The 14,048-nt window shown below is 53.7% G+C and overlaps 4 protein-coding genes across 4 annotated transcripts; 2 read left to right on the forward strand and 2 right to left on the reverse strand.

The window, feature by feature from the left end:
* The first annotated feature begins 287 nt into the window (after positions 1-287).
* Positions 288-5,392, forward strand: DACRYDRAFT_102455 (uncharacterized protein). Its single transcript, XM_040767636.1, has 8 exons — positions 288-386; positions 453-600; positions 657-1,084; positions 1,246-1,827; positions 1,890-3,410; positions 3,463-3,582; positions 3,632-4,843; positions 4,892-5,392. Exons 2-8 carry the CDS (start codon positions 507-509, stop codon positions 5,183-5,185), a joined length of 4,251 nt encoding a protein of 1,416 aa, XP_040624266.1. The 5' UTR covers positions 288-386; positions 453-506; the 3' UTR covers positions 5,186-5,392.
* A 315-nt stretch (positions 5,393-5,707) lies between these two features.
* On the reverse strand, positions 5,708-7,808 carry DACRYDRAFT_84927 (P-loop containing nucleoside triphosphate hydrolase protein; the record flags this gene model as incomplete). The annotated part of the gene is made up of 6 exons (XM_040776708.1): positions 7,665-7,808; positions 7,283-7,601; positions 6,670-7,226; positions 6,275-6,613; positions 6,175-6,194; positions 5,708-6,116 (listed from the first exon to the last, which is right to left on the reverse strand). The coding sequence occupies exons 1-6, from the start codon at positions 7,782-7,784 to the stop codon at positions 5,708-5,710; spliced, it is 1,764 nt and encodes a 587-aa protein (XP_040624267.1). The 5' UTR covers positions 7,785-7,808.
* Positions 7,809-8,262: 454 nt separating this feature from the next.
* DACRYDRAFT_25137 (uncharacterized protein) lies at positions 8,263-9,211 on the reverse strand. Its single transcript, XM_040774028.1, has 3 exons — positions 9,149-9,211; positions 8,626-9,064; positions 8,263-8,577 (listed from the first exon to the last, which is right to left on the reverse strand). The coding sequence occupies exons 2-3, from the start codon at positions 9,050-9,052 to the stop codon at positions 8,489-8,491; spliced, it is 516 nt and encodes a 171-aa protein (XP_040624268.1). The 5' UTR covers positions 9,053-9,064; positions 9,149-9,211; the 3' UTR covers positions 8,263-8,488.
* A 1,377-nt stretch (positions 9,212-10,588) lies between these two features.
* On the forward strand, positions 10,589-13,172 carry DACRYDRAFT_59251 (P-loop containing nucleoside triphosphate hydrolase protein; the record flags this gene model as incomplete). Its single annotated transcript, XM_040775547.1, has 9 exons — positions 10,589-10,984; positions 11,046-11,142; positions 11,204-11,284; positions 11,362-11,513; positions 11,573-11,891; positions 11,945-12,501; positions 12,562-12,900; positions 12,961-12,980; positions 13,037-13,172. Coding segments are annotated over 9 exons (2,097 nt in total), but the record flags the coding sequence as incomplete, so codon positions are not given.
* Between the last annotated feature and the right edge of the window lie 876 nt (positions 13,173-14,048).

Genomic DNA, 14,048 nt, shown 5'->3' on the forward strand with positions numbered 1-14,048 from the left:
TTCAAACCAAACCCCACTAAAAATCTCCACTTTCTGCCAAGCCTGTTCTTTTCTGCCACGGGTAACCGAATCAGCGGCCGGCAGTCACGTTCCGTTCCACAAGACGATTCGCTTCCAGGCTTCCCTCATTCATCGGGATCAAATCGTAGCCCTGGGCCACGTGTGAACGAACATCTACTCATTCCTTCTGTTTGGGGTTCCGCGCCCGCCAAAAGGCCTCGTGGGGTGCATAAGGCCGTTCTCCCCCTTCCTCTTGCCATCAAGGCGCCCTTACTTTAACCCTTCTGCCCATCACACACGTTACATTCCCCTCAACAGAGAACTGCGTTCCAGGTATCGTAACGGCCAAAGCCGATTGAGTTATCTCACTTTTCAATCTGTTACAAGTACGCTCATTGCACTTGCTCACATTCCCGGTTCCTGTCATGTATGCTGATTCGTACCTCCTTCAGATTTGAAATTTACTCCCTTTGGATTCTCTTTGAACAAGTTACGAAGATACCAAAATGGCGACGCAGGAGGTTGAGATTACAAGCTTCACCCCGCACATGATGAGGAGCAAGACTCCTGAAGTGAGCGAGAAGATGGCTCTGTACTTCGGTACGTCTCCTAATTCGGCACTAAATCCAACCATGACTGATGTAATCCAACCTCAGAAAGTATGAGAGGCACGACGCCTGACCCGCCACAGTCCATTCACGGGGACGACTGGGCGGCCTCAGAACGATCTGTCCCCATGCACCGATCGAGAAATTACGACAACGGCTATTCTCGTACGGGTGCCGATCCTCAGTATACGATGCTTCCGCCCGAGATGCGTCGCGAGGATTCTGCAATGCGGCTTGAGCGCGAGGTGTTTGGAGACGACAATCATGGCTCGAGTGATTATGTGCGCTCCGCCATTCCCCGAAATACAAATGGAGACGACAGGCGCAGCGTCGCTGGTGGAAACAGAGTCCAAGGCGAGGACGGTCACATTGGTCCTCGTCCCGGAAGAGATGGTAGCTATTATGGCGAAGACGACGGTCGTGGCCCTCAGCGGGTGAGGGAGGAGGTGCGTAACGGCTGGGACGACCAGGTACAGGTACGTTCCTTTTTGTTTGCAGGGAGTGCGCCCCATGTCGCGTTGACGTATTCCACCAAAAATTATCACGTGACTGATTTTTTCTTCTTTTCTGGTTCCTCTATCCCCGCAACCGCCCCTTTCCACGATACCCCTATATTCGCGCCCTGCCATGTAATCAGGCTCGGTCGCCAACGCGCTCGTTCCGTGGTCCTCCCACCACCATGGGCGTCCCGAAACCCCACTATGCGCGTAGCACTGGTGGGCATACAGCCGCAGGATTCCCATTGCCCGAAAGCGAGGCATCCGACTCTGTGGATTTGCCCCTGCCACGCACGGTCTCGCACCACTCTCGTGCGCCATCCGAAGTGCAAGGCCCGCCTCCTGTACAGCCAAAGCACCAGAGCTATCAGACCATGTCCAGCGAGCCGTCCTTTGGTCCGGGCATGCCAAGGGAGTCGATGGCCTACAACCCGCTGACGGACCAGCGTCCTGTTCCCGCTCAGCAGGTCAGCATCACCATTCAGCCACCGACTGATCCCGCCCACTCTCGTGCGCATACACCTGCCCAGATCCATCCAAGCAGGACAGACGATGGCGGCTCTGTGCGTACTGAGCGGACGGGAGCTAGAAGCATCCGGACTACCAGAACGGCGCCGAGAAGCATTGTAGAAGAAGGAGAAGACTGGTCGAAGCGCGAAAGAGAAGAGGAAGCGAGGAGGGAAAGAGAGTTCGAGAGAGAAATTGAACACGAATTAGAGGCTGTAGGTGTCATTTTCCCTATTCTTCTCCTCTTTACCGCAGGATCGTGGCTGATCCTATATAGCAAACGGACAATCGTTCTCGCCGTGAGCCTTCTCCAACAAGGAGTGCTGCTCGCACTGAGCGCACAACTCGTTCGATCCTCAAACAACCGCAGCCGACTCAGATACCAATGCCTGGCTCTGTCCATCCTTCCCAAATGCCGCTGCCGATGTCTGGTCGTACAACGCCCGAGAGTCAAGCTTCTCCATACCAGCCATTCAGGATGGAAGAAAATCGCTCGCAATATGGTGCTCCTCCTGCGGGTGGGTTTGGTGGCTCTCAATACGCTGGTGGCCCCCCCGCCGACGTGTTTGGGGTTCCTCCCGCTGGTAGCCAGTATGGAGGTCCGCCACCCGCTGGCAGTCAATATGGCGGTCCACCGCCTCCTCCTGAAAGTCAGTATGGAGGCCCACCGCCTGCTGCCAGTCAGTATGGCGGCGCCTCTCGAGCTCCTGGTAGTCAGTTTGGTGGATCGCGATACGGTGCACCGACTGGAACATATGGTGGCCCGCCCCCTGCCGGAAGTCAGTACGGCGGCGCTTCCCGCCCTCCTGGTAGCCAATTTGGTGGATCGCAGTATGGCGCCACTGCTCCAGGTGTGCAGCCTCCGCCTCCTGGCTCTGCCTATGGTGCTGTGCCAAACCCCTACTCCACGGATTACGTGTCCCAGAAGGCTCCAACTGCAAAAGCCCCATCTGTGTATGAGCCTTCACCCAAGGCACCTTCCGTGTATGCTCCATCTGCCAAAGCGCCGTCTGCTTACGAGCCCCCCCGGAGCGCATATGACGGCGCTCAAAAATCTCAAGCGCCCTCTCGATACGCACCATCAGCTCAATACGCGCGCTCCCAAGCCCCTCAGTCGCCAACTCGAGGTGCTTCAAGGTATGCCCCGTCGCAAGCGCCTCATTCACCCACTCGGGAAGCCTCAAGGTACGCCGCGTCGCAAGCCCGCGGCCCGGCAAGCCGCTATGCTCCTTCCCAACCGCCCATGTCGCCGACTCGTGGTGGAACTGAGTATAATCGCGCTTTTGATGAGCCTCCCGAAGCGCCACAGCCTGTCGAGATTTCTCCCGGTGTCACCGCGGTGCCAGGTGGCTCCGGCGGAAACGTGGACATTGAGGTTGGAGAGCACGGCGAGACGGTCATCCATGTCAATCCCGTTGTTCCGGAGCTTGCTCCGGAGCGCGCTGCCTCTCGTGCCCCATCTCGCGCTCACTCTCGTTCCCCATCACGGGTTCCGTCTCGAGCCCCGTCTCGCACTGCGTCTCACGCTCCACCCGCTCCCAGTGAGCGTCGGGAACCGAGTATCGCCCCTCGATCGATGCGTGATGGCCCTACGTCCCGCACCCCTCGGACCAGTTATACGCTCGATCCCCACGAGCTCGCAGACCTGGTGAACAAGACTCATTTCCAAGATAACGATATTCGCACGCTCCTCAGCGTCCATGACAATCCTAATACGCCGGACGTCGTGAAGAGAGCGGCGAGAAGCTATGTAGTTAAGCGACTCCGCAAGCTTGGTATGGTAGGGCCCGCAGACGAAGTGAGTGAACGGAGGCATTGCTTGTCGCCGAAATACTTACCATCACCTTCAGCTTCTGAGGGACGCGCGTGCATCGTCTCGCGCGTACAGACATGCAGACAGGGAGAATGCTACTACTGAGCCTAACTTCATGAGTCCACAGCAACCCGGTGTCAATATCCCTCAGAGCAATGTACGTTGGATTCATCACTGCAAAAACAACTCCTGACAGCTGAGGTTAGGTTCCGCCGCCATGGGCTGAGCCTCTCTTCGACATGCTTGCCCGTGCACAGAGTAGACTAGATGATCTCGACACCAAACTCCAGACGCCGAGACACACGGACGATTCTATTCCAGATATGGAAGAGGAGGATCTACCCATCGAGGACCGTATTCATGAGCTGCCACCTGAAGAGACAGCCTACATCAACGATGAATACCCAGACACGCTCGATGAGACAGCCTCTCAGGCGGAGACCGAGCGGGCACCTCCCCCTCCTTCACGCTCTCCTATGCCCAGGGGCCCCTCGCGGGGCCCGTCACCACTGCCTCCCAAGCAGCAAGATGTAACCGTTCATGTCGGCAATGTCGACATCACCATCCGTCAACCGGCTACCAGAGAAAGTACTCCACCTGCGCAGGACGACGGCGATATTGCCGCAATGCGAGCTACGCTGAACAAAGTGCTCGAGCCAAGCGAGGCAGGTGGCGAGCCTTATGAGAACGATGCTGATCGAGAGGAAGAGCTATACAAACTGCGCCAGAAGCCTGTCGACAGGGGGGATGCCGCGAGCCATCGGACCTGGGAAATTGAGCGCGAAGAGGAAACCCTTCCAGACCTGCCTCCCACCGCCATGGGTCATCATGGAGAACCGTTTGCGCGCAAGGAAAGTCCTCCTCTGCCTCCTATTCCTCAGGAAGAGTTGGAATATGACCACGAGATCTCTACCCCATGGCCGAGGCAAGAGAACCGGGGTCCCCAGCCCTGGCAGCTTGTGCATCAGCGGTTGCTTAATTGGGCAATCGTATGGCCGACAAAGGAGCTCGATGATGCTCTTTTGTCTTGCAACCGCGGCCACCAGACGGACGAAGTTGCTCTCTCCATCTGGACTGCTCAGGTCTACAAGCGGTACATTCGTGCGCGGAAGACTGATCAGCCTGACAAGCCAATCGAGAGGCTCTTCGTCCCTCCTAACATGGCCGACGCTATCAACAATGCTGTTTTCAATGGACGGCATAACGACGCTTGTGGGATGTTGAGGGACCTCTGGGCACCTTTCGGATTGGCCGAAGACAAGAACAATCCCGCTCAGACTAACATGCCCCGCCTGCTCGTGGTGTTGGCTAGACATAGGAGAGACGAAAATCATTGGGTCGTTCACAGATTTTCGCTCCCTGATGGGAGTCTTACGACTTACGACACATATCCGGAACGTTCTCTCCCGGATGGCAGAGTGAGTCAACTATATCTTCTTCATAAAGCAGAACTAATGGAATTACAGCCTCTTGGTTGGTGGTTTGCCATCCGTATCGCATGGCCGCACGCTATGTATCCTCATCCTGATCACCTAGTCCAGAAGATGGTCCGTCTTCACCGGCCGCTGCAACTACTTTGTGACAACTCCGTTGCGGCTGCGGCTATCTGGCGCAACATCCTTATGGGATCGAAACCCGAGCGGCAGGTCGACTTGGAACGGCTTCGCGATCTCGTCAGCAGCGAAGTCAAGAACCTCCGCACCAGGAAGGATATGGGTCGACTGAGTATCAGCACTGGCACGCAATGGGATTTCAGCTGAGCTGAATCCGCGAACCCATGAAAACTGAGGAACAAATAAATTATCCGGTTATGCTTTCTCCGAAGTGGAAATTATATTTTGGATTTGTTGTACCGCTGACGGGGCTATGACTAAAACATGTCGTTTTACAGTTCTTTGTATATCTGGTTGACTTTTGTACCATGTCCTGGAACATTATGAGCCAGAGGTGTACGTACCACCACTTACTCACCCTTCTGTATCTAGTTCTGCGTAGGATAGGTGAATTATAGACATTTTGTGGTTCCATCGGAGACATGGTATGCAGTGAATACAGCACGGTACGAGACGGAACCCCTCTTACACAACTCAACGCTCCCCGGCAAACTTTATGTCATGACAACGCACCGGTACCAGGCTGAGTCAAATCAAGAGATGGTGGCACTTCAACCTGTTCGTTTTGTGGTCACACATACAGCTATTGAATGACATTTTGTTGTCTTCCCTACCCTAGAGGCGCTTGTTGCGTAGCGAAGGCCAGACAGCGCCCCCGCTATCATCCGTCTACTCTTTCCCCTGAGGTTTCACAGATCCAGCTGGGCTGTCCATCCCATCCATCCTCCGGTGGAGGGTGGTGACGGCAGTGTCAGATACAACCATGGGAGTGACATCGCATGAAGCAGAGTCTGAGGGCTGCAGATCCGCCTTGTCACTTGTAGAACAAGACTTAGGTTTGCCAACGGACGATTGAAGACTGTCACTGTCAGCAGAGAGCATTCCGCCGATGCTGTAAACCGGAACGACCGGCATTGTGAAATATTCAAGAGCTGCTTTGCAACTGATATCGAAGGAAGGAATCCCCTCTTCGACGGTGATGTGCGCCGTCCACATCCGAGCAAACACTCCGTTCGCTCTGAGCAGCTCAGAGTGTGAGCCTCGCTCTATGATCTGCCCATCTTTGAGAACCAAGATGCTGGAGAGGTAAGAATCAGTCAGAATGGTTTCGCAAAGAAATTTCAAATGAAACTTACATATCCGCGTTTGCAATAGTCTATGTGGTGAGAATAGGGCAATATGGCATTGAGCAAAGGTCAGTATCGAGGGCGGCGTACTCATGGGAAGTTGCCTTACCGAAAGCCGGTGCGCAATTGTAAGGCTCGATCTCCCCTTTACCAGGTTATTCAGTGCCTGTTGGATCTGCCTCTCCGTTCTGATGTCTAGGGCACTAGTCGCTTCATCTAGGAGGATGATCGGCGGATTCATAAGCAGCGTGCGGGCAATCGCAACACGTTGCTTTTCCCCACCCGAAAGCTTTACCCCACGTTCACCGACCTCGGTTTGGTATTGCTCTGAGAAAGACATGATTTGTTCATGCATTTGGGCTGCCTTTGCTGCATTCTCGACTTCCTCCTTAGAAGCCCCAAACTTTCCATAGCCGATGTTGAATTCGATGGTTTCGTTGAATAGAGCCTGCACCATATCTCATGGTTAACACAGGGTACCTTCCACATGCTCTTCCAGCTTACCGCATCCTGAGGTACAACCCCGATATGCCGCCTCAAGCTCTTTTGTGTCACCTCCCTGATGTCCTTGCCGTCGATCAGAATCCTGCCCTGTCCCTCCTTCAGATTATAGAACCTGAACAGCAGTCTCATCAGCGTGCTCTTCCCGCTACCACTCTCCCCAACGAGCGCGACATGCTTCCCCTTAGAGATCGTGAATGAGATATTCCTGACAGCACTCATTCCCTTGCGGTCATCGTAGCTGAAGCTGACGTTCTCAAACTCGATTGTTCCGTCCCTGATGACGAGTTCTTCTGCGCCAGGTCTGTCGGCCACCTTGACGGGCTCATTTAGTAGATCGATGAGCTTCTCGGCATCGACAAGGCTCGTTCTCATGAACCAGAAGGCATCGCCGATAGACGTGATGCGACTCGTGAAGCTCCCCAGGTAGGTGCTGAACAAAACAAACATGCCTGGGGTCGCCTCTCCTATCACAATGCGGCGGACGATTGTCAACAACGCCAACATTATTCCAAGGTTTACTATGGTCCGATGCAGTGCGTTGGTAAGCTCATCTGTCACTACGAGTTTCCACTTAGCAATAATGTCATATTTGAAACAGGAACCGGGGACTCACGAATTAACTTCCGCCCGTCAAGTTGTCGCTTGGTTACTGCCTCCCTGTACCGTGCGCTCTGGTGTTCCTCGCCAGTGAAGTACTTCACTGTCTCATAATTCATCAGACAGTCTGTCTCGATCGAAGATACGACCAGCCATTGTTTGTTGAACCGGCGTGTTATTGCAGTCTCCCAACGGTTCTTCACGACGTAAATCGCCGAATACAGGCCGACGACAGAGGCAAAAATAAGTATCATGTCTGGCCCAAAGACAACAGGAATGTAGACCACGGCAACGCCTAAGTCGAGAAGCAGAGGGAGAAGCCAGTCGATGGCAATCTGGAGAATAAGGAAACATTAGCAAACGTATGCCAATGTTCAGGTAGATCATAGAAGGCCCACGTTGCAAAAACTATTGATCGACGCCCCGAGACCCAATATCCTCATGATCTCTCCCATCTGTCGGTTGTCGTGGAAGCTCATACTGAGGTTCAGAAGATGGTCAAAGGTGAGGAGGCTCATCTCCCTGTCCGCATGTTGCACCACGAGCTTCCCTATATACGTTTCTTATCAGCGTCCGCTCTCAGGTGAATGGTAGGCATATGTTAGCGGGATGGGACAGAGGGAACTGTGTGATAGAGAGGGTAAGCGTACACAAAAGAGAGTGGGCTTCGCTCATTGTGTGCCAAGTTAGGTCCAGGGTGATATATTTGGCTAGTGGCCACCAAGGCGCTACAAATATCCATCCCGCGGGGCAATTGAGTTTGTAAGATCCATTTGTGTGAAGAAATCAGACCCACAAGTTCCAGCGATGAGCGCATCAATCAGCTCCGCAAGTGCTATCGGTACGAGCAGTCCCATCGCACGGATCACTAGCATCCATGAAATTGAGATCACCTGACGTTGCATCATTTGGGTGTTATCTTCCTTTGAGCCTTCTAAATGGGCTTGTACTTACCGCCACAACCTGGAGATGCCACACCTTAGTGGGCCAAAGATAGGGAGAAAGCTTTCACAACTTCCAGAGCATCTCCGAGAAGCTCATCTTTGGATCATCGCTATCTTCCTCTTCTGTTTTCAGAGTTCCTTGTACGCTCGATGTTCTCGCGTCAGATTTGGTGTTGGAGTTGCTTGCGTCAGTGGAGGAGACCACGGCATCATGTCCGCTCCCATGGGATGTACTGTTGTCGGCAGATGGAAACAAAGGAGTACGCTCGGTGACGGGTTTAGAAAATGGGGTTCGCGTCGGTGCGAAGGGGATGGGAACCAGAGCACCGAGGATCAATCCATGTGTACTTAGGCTTGTGCACTGGGTCTGCAGTCGCAATCAGTGAAAGGGAGTGCGGGACGTGACATGACGCACATTCAAAAATATGTAGCACCAGGCTCAAGAGGGCGAGGGTTACTACCTCGGCAGAGAAGGCGAAGATAGTAAGGAACTTAAGAAGCGCGCTGGTCCAAATCTCGTTCGTGTAGGTCTCTTTCCAGACTCCAATGCCGACAACGCCAGACCAGGCCAGAAAGTTGAGTATGATGGCAATTTGCTCTTCCTTCCATGCAGCCTCGTCCGGTTCCCGAAGCTTTTCCAACAACCCTCGACCAGCGATAATACACGCATCGGCAATCCAGAGCGCTGCGAGTGCTGAACCACAGATGACGATGGCCTTGCGCCGCGGGGTACGTGAAGGAACAATATCGGGTTTGATCAGAGTGAGCCAAAGGGAAAGTACGAATAGGACGAGGGCAGAGACGAGCCGCGCGAGGAAGAGGGCCAAGTCGATATTTCCCATCTCGCGGTCGTTCTCTCCAGGATGAGTTAGCAGTTGTTCGTCTCAGGGGGAGGGGGTGATGAGAAAGGAGAGTGAGACAAGTGATCGACGACTCACATAAACGTGACTGATCGTGCGACTATTCAACCAAAGGGTTTTATGAAGTCGTGAAGATGAGTCACAAAAGCAGTACACGTGGAATGCGTCGCTTTAGCACCGTCATACGCGTAACGCCAAAAAATTAGAATCATTTGGCAGGCAATTGGGAGACGGTAGCCACCCAACAGTTTCCACACCAGGAAAACAAGTTTAAAACTAGATCGGCTTCTATTGATAGGACTTGAACACTTATCGGAGTTGATGGAAGCCCGATTCCATGAATGGAAGTTGCCGTAAGAGCTCAAAAAGCGCGCGTAACGGCTGCGAGCGCGTGTATCTGCACACAGCTGCCAGGCAGGCACCCGGCTGTTTCCAACGTGTTTTCAGATAGCGGCAAAAAAGCTGTGAGTTATCATGACTCGTGAATAGGAGGTGATGACAACAATGGTTGTAGGTTGGATTATCAGAAGGAAAGGACATTTTGAGTGAAGTCTGTGACGAGAGATAATGAACGTTGGTGCAAGAGATCCCGAATTGAATGCCATGACGAAACCTTCCCATGTGTGGCCCGCCTAAGGGTGTGATTCCGTCCTTGACCTTTTCCTCCCCTTCTCATTTCTCTCTTCTCCCCCTTCTCCCTTCTCATATCTCTTTACCCTCTTCCTTTCTGTTCACCGTCTTCAACGACGGCTGGTATTGACAGCGAGCAAGAGAAATCGACACTAGTACTCTTGTCAATTGACGTGAAGTGTCCATCGCACACGCAGCCCTTCGACGCGTCTGGCTCGGCAATCACAATCTCAGCAAAAGTTCTACCTTCAACGCCAGATCAACAGCAATGGCAAACCTCGACTTCGGCCTATTTCTCACGAGGCTCATCTCCTCCACCCTCCTATTCGTATTCACCCTCGCTCTCACTCTGATCAAGCGGTCTCCTACAACCTCTCAATCCGAGGGACCAAGCGAAATCGTCTCTGTTCTTGCCCCCGTGCGGACTCCACGACGCGCGGCAATCGTTATATGCGGTGTTATACTTGCGGTACTCTGGATTGCGGATGCGTGTGTGATTGCCGGACGGGGGTTGGTGGAAAAGCTGTGGGAACCGGGCGAGGCGTTTTGGAGGGGTGAAGAAGTCAGTTGTTCCTTGTTCCTCCCTGCTTGTTTCTCTAATGAACTGCGTTAGGTCGCCATAATTCTGAACTTCCTCTCCTGGTCCGGTGTCGTCGGCATCGGCGTTTGGAAGGAATCTTACACAAATGAGATATGGACCAGTCCCATGCTCAAGCTCCTCACAATCCTCGCCATTTCTGCCGAGGTGACCGTACTTGTGCTCCTAAGTCTGGCTTTACATGTATTCGACCGTGCGTCCTCCGTGCATACGCAACTTCTCCTACTGACTTCATCTACTCAGATCCAATTCACATCCCAGAGTACCCATGGCTCGGCCCTGCGGTACATATGTGCATCTCACTACTCCGACTACTTGTTCTCGTTCCTCTACTACCCATCCTCATCCCTGCAACCAAATACCTTCCACCAGAGCCTGTGTCCGAGCGTACGGGTCTCCTCGCCTCCGTCGACGATGCTGCTCCCCCAACAGACGACACTGCTGCAGGCGAGAACGGATACGGCACGCTCCCATCAACAGGTGTCGCCACCCCTTCCCCACGGGCGGACAAGGCTTCCCCCGCTGATGAATCCAATGGAAAGATCAAAACCACCCAGGCTACTACGGAAGGCAAGAAGGAGAAGGACGAAGAGGCATTTCTGAGCTGGCGAGAGATGACCAAGCGACTTTGGAAGCTTGTGCCGTATCTCTGGCCTGCACGAGTGTGGCATCTTCAGGCGTTGGCGGTATGTCATTGTATTGCATCAAAAGAGGAATAGAAAACTAATACCTTCGCCCGATGGACAGGCAATTTGTATCATCTTGCTGCTGCTCGGCCGTGCAATTAATGTGCTTATTCCTATCACACTTGCACAATTGATCGACGCCCTTACCTTTGGTACCTGTGAGTCATCTGCTGAGACAGGACGATGGTGGAATGCTGATGCAGCCTTTCTCGTGTGCAGCTCCCTGGTGGCCGCTGGCTAAGTATATTACTCTTCGATTGATCTCAGGTGGAGTGCTAGACAATGTCAGGAGCGCATTATGTGAGTTCTCTCGACACTCTACCCCTCTCTAACCTCCTACTTGCTTCTTGTGCTGTGCTGACACGAACTGTGTGCAGGGCTCCCTGTGATGCAATATTCTGACCGAGAGATGAGCTTCTTGTCATTCGATCATCTTATGAACCTGAGCCTCAGCTTCCACAACAAACGGAAGTTGGGTGAGGTGACCAGGATCTTGAACCGGGGATCATCTGTCAACACGTTGTTCGAAGTGGGTATCCTTCTATACAGGCCACGCGAGATTGCATACTAACAACCTTTTTGATTTAGGTTCTCCTCTACATGGTCATCCCTACAATTCTTGACCTGGGTATCGCTGTAGTCTATATCTTCTTCTTCTTCGGCCCGGACATCGCCCTCATCCTCGCCTGCGTGATGTGCATGTACTCTGTGCTCTCTGTCTTGATGACTCGCTGGAGGACGCGCATGCGCCGGAGAATGAACGAGCAGGACACGATTACCCGAGGCATCCATACGGACTGCTTGATGAACTACGAGACGGTGAAGTACTTCTGCGGCGAGGAGCATGAGGGTGGGCGGTATAGGGATTCGGTGCACAAGTACCAGGGATTGGAGTACAGGGTTTATCGTGAGTCATATCTCTACATTGCGCAGAACGAACTACTCATCGAGCGCACCCAGTCGCCGCTACCCTCATGAGCTTCCTCCAGACGGTCATCATCACCCTCGGCATGACCCTCGGTTCGCTCATCATCATACGCCGGATCACTCTTGGTCAGGCAACCCAAGCGATCTTCGTGGTCTTCATCACCTACCTCGGGCAACTCACTGGCCCGCTCATGTCACTCGGCTCTATCTATCGACACCTGAATCAGATGCTTGTCGATGCTGAGAAGCTTATCGCTCTACTCAATGAGCCTGTCGAGGTGGACGACAAGCCTGGCGCAGAAGAACTCGTCGTCCAGGACGGAACAATCGAGTTTGAGAACGTCAGCTTCAGCTATGACGACCGCAAGGGAATGAGTGCAGTCAAGAATATCTCATTCACGATTCCTAAAGGAAAGCATGTGGCCCTCGTTGGGGAGAGTGGCAGCGGGAAGAGCACGCTGATGAGGCTGCTGTTCAGGTTCTATGACCTGAAGGAGGGACAGGGCAGGATTCTGATCGATGGCAAGGATATCAGCGAAGTGACGCAAAAGAGCTTGAGACAGAACATTGGCGTTGTGCCCCAGGACTCTGTGAGCTTTTTACTGTTTCAGCATATGAAAGTGAGAATTTGCTAATTATGCCTGTTTTAGGTGCTTTTCAACGAGACTATTGGATTCAACATCGGTTACGGCAAGTTCGACGCTTCTCAGGAGGAGATCGAGACTGTTGCGAAGGCAGCCCAGATGCACGATAGGATCATGTCATTCCCCGACCAATACCAGACTAAGGTTGGTGAACGTGGTGTTAAACTATCTGGAGGGGAGAAGCAGCGTGTTTCTATTGCTCGTACTCTCTTGAAGGATCCTCCTATCCTCCTTCTGGATGAGGCGACAAGTGCGCTGGACACGGCCACCGAGAGGGACATCCAGAAGGCACTAAACAACCTGGTAAAGGGACGGTCTAGCCTTACAATCGCGCACCGACTTTCGGTAAGGAAGTCTCCCCTTCGCGCGTTGCTTCTAAAAAACTGATAATATCCCCTTTCCTAGACTATTGCCAATGCGGACATGTGAGTCTATTTTCGGCACTATTGCTTAGGTTTCCCTGTCTAATCCCAGTTCACAGCATTTTGGTTCTGAAGGACGGCCAGATTGTGGAACGTGGATCCCACCGCGAGTTGCTAAAGATGAATGGTGTGTTTGCGCAAATGTGGGCAGAACACGTCATGACCGAAGGGGACATTTACGTACCCCCGGCATCGACGAGCGCGGGCACACCTATTGCTGGATCCAAGGCTCCTTCGGTTCGTGCAGAAGTAGTAGGCTACCAAATCGGCGACGTTCCCACCGAATTAACCCCACCTGAGGCCCCGGCCCCTCCGGCTGAAGTATCCGAGGTAGCGGCGGCGCCCGGTGAGAACGAGGAAGCTGCGCCTCCCGCCAAGGACGAGGAGTCCGGACCGGCCGCTGCTGAACCCGCACCTGCCGAGAGTGGAAACGCCGCAGAAGCCGCGGGCGAAGCCGAAGCCGAGGCACAGCCTGAGAAGCCCCAGACGTACGCTGAAGCTGCAGCTGCCCCGCCAGCGGCCGAGGCACCCATCGCCTTCCCTAAAGCAAGCATGGAAGACGTCACCACTCCCGCTCTGGCGGCTCCTACCCCCCCACCGGCGACCGGTGTCGTGGCTTTCCCCACAGGTAGTGGGGAGAGTGATGGAACACGCACACCCGTATCAGGCATGCAGTCCGTCACCTTTTCCCCGACTGCTGGTCCAAGTTCCCGTCCTGGCACACCAGATGGAGGCAAAGAGCCCCGGCGCAAGCGGCTGAGCAGCCAGAACATCGGCCGCATGGTGCGTAGGATCTCGATTGGTGGCAGGAAGATTTCCATGAGCGGGAGCTCAGATGGCGTGAAGAGCCCCATTGAGGAGGGGAAGAAGAAGGGGAAGAAATAGATGGATGCTGGATAGGATAGCATGAAGGATGACGGCAGTGCCGGAGATGGCTCAGGGGAGGGTTTTAGTGGCTGGCGGAGGGCGCGCTTGGAGGGATAGCTGGATGTGGAGTCCTAAGGTTGTATCGGTGGATCCGAGCCTCTGATGGTCGAGGGACGCTCAGAACCTCTCCCTACACGTATTCGA

Source organism: Dacryopinax primogenitus, assembly GCF_000292625.1.
Source record: "Dacryopinax primogenitus strain DJM-731 SS1 chromosome Unknown DACRYscaffold_23, whole genome shotgun sequence".
Classification (NCBI taxonomy): Eukaryota; Fungi; Basidiomycota; class Dacrymycetes; order Dacrymycetales; family Dacrymycetaceae; genus Dacryopinax; species Dacryopinax primogenitus.

Bases quoted from the DNA above. Each gene is read 5' to 3' on its own strand.
- DACRYDRAFT_25137 (XM_040774028.1), bottom strand. From the start codon at position 9,052: ATGGGAAATATCGACTTGGCCCTCTTCCTCGCGCGGCTCGTCTCTGCC. The intron at 8,578-8,625 runs GTGCGTCATGTC...TTGCGACTGCAG, and splicing joins GGTGCTACATATTTTTGAAT to ACCCAGTGCACAAGCCTAAG.
- DACRYDRAFT_102455 (XM_040767636.1), top strand. From the start codon at position 507: ATGGCGACGCAGGAGGTTGAGATTACAAGCTTCACCCCGCACATGATG. The intron at 1,828-1,889 runs GTAGGTGTCATT...GATCCTATATAG, and splicing joins TTGAACACGAATTAGAGGCT to CAAACGGACAATCGTTCTCG. The intron at 3,411-3,462 runs GTGAGTGAACGG...CATCACCTTCAG, and splicing joins TGGTAGGGCCCGCAGACGAA to CTTCTGAGGGACGCGCGTGC.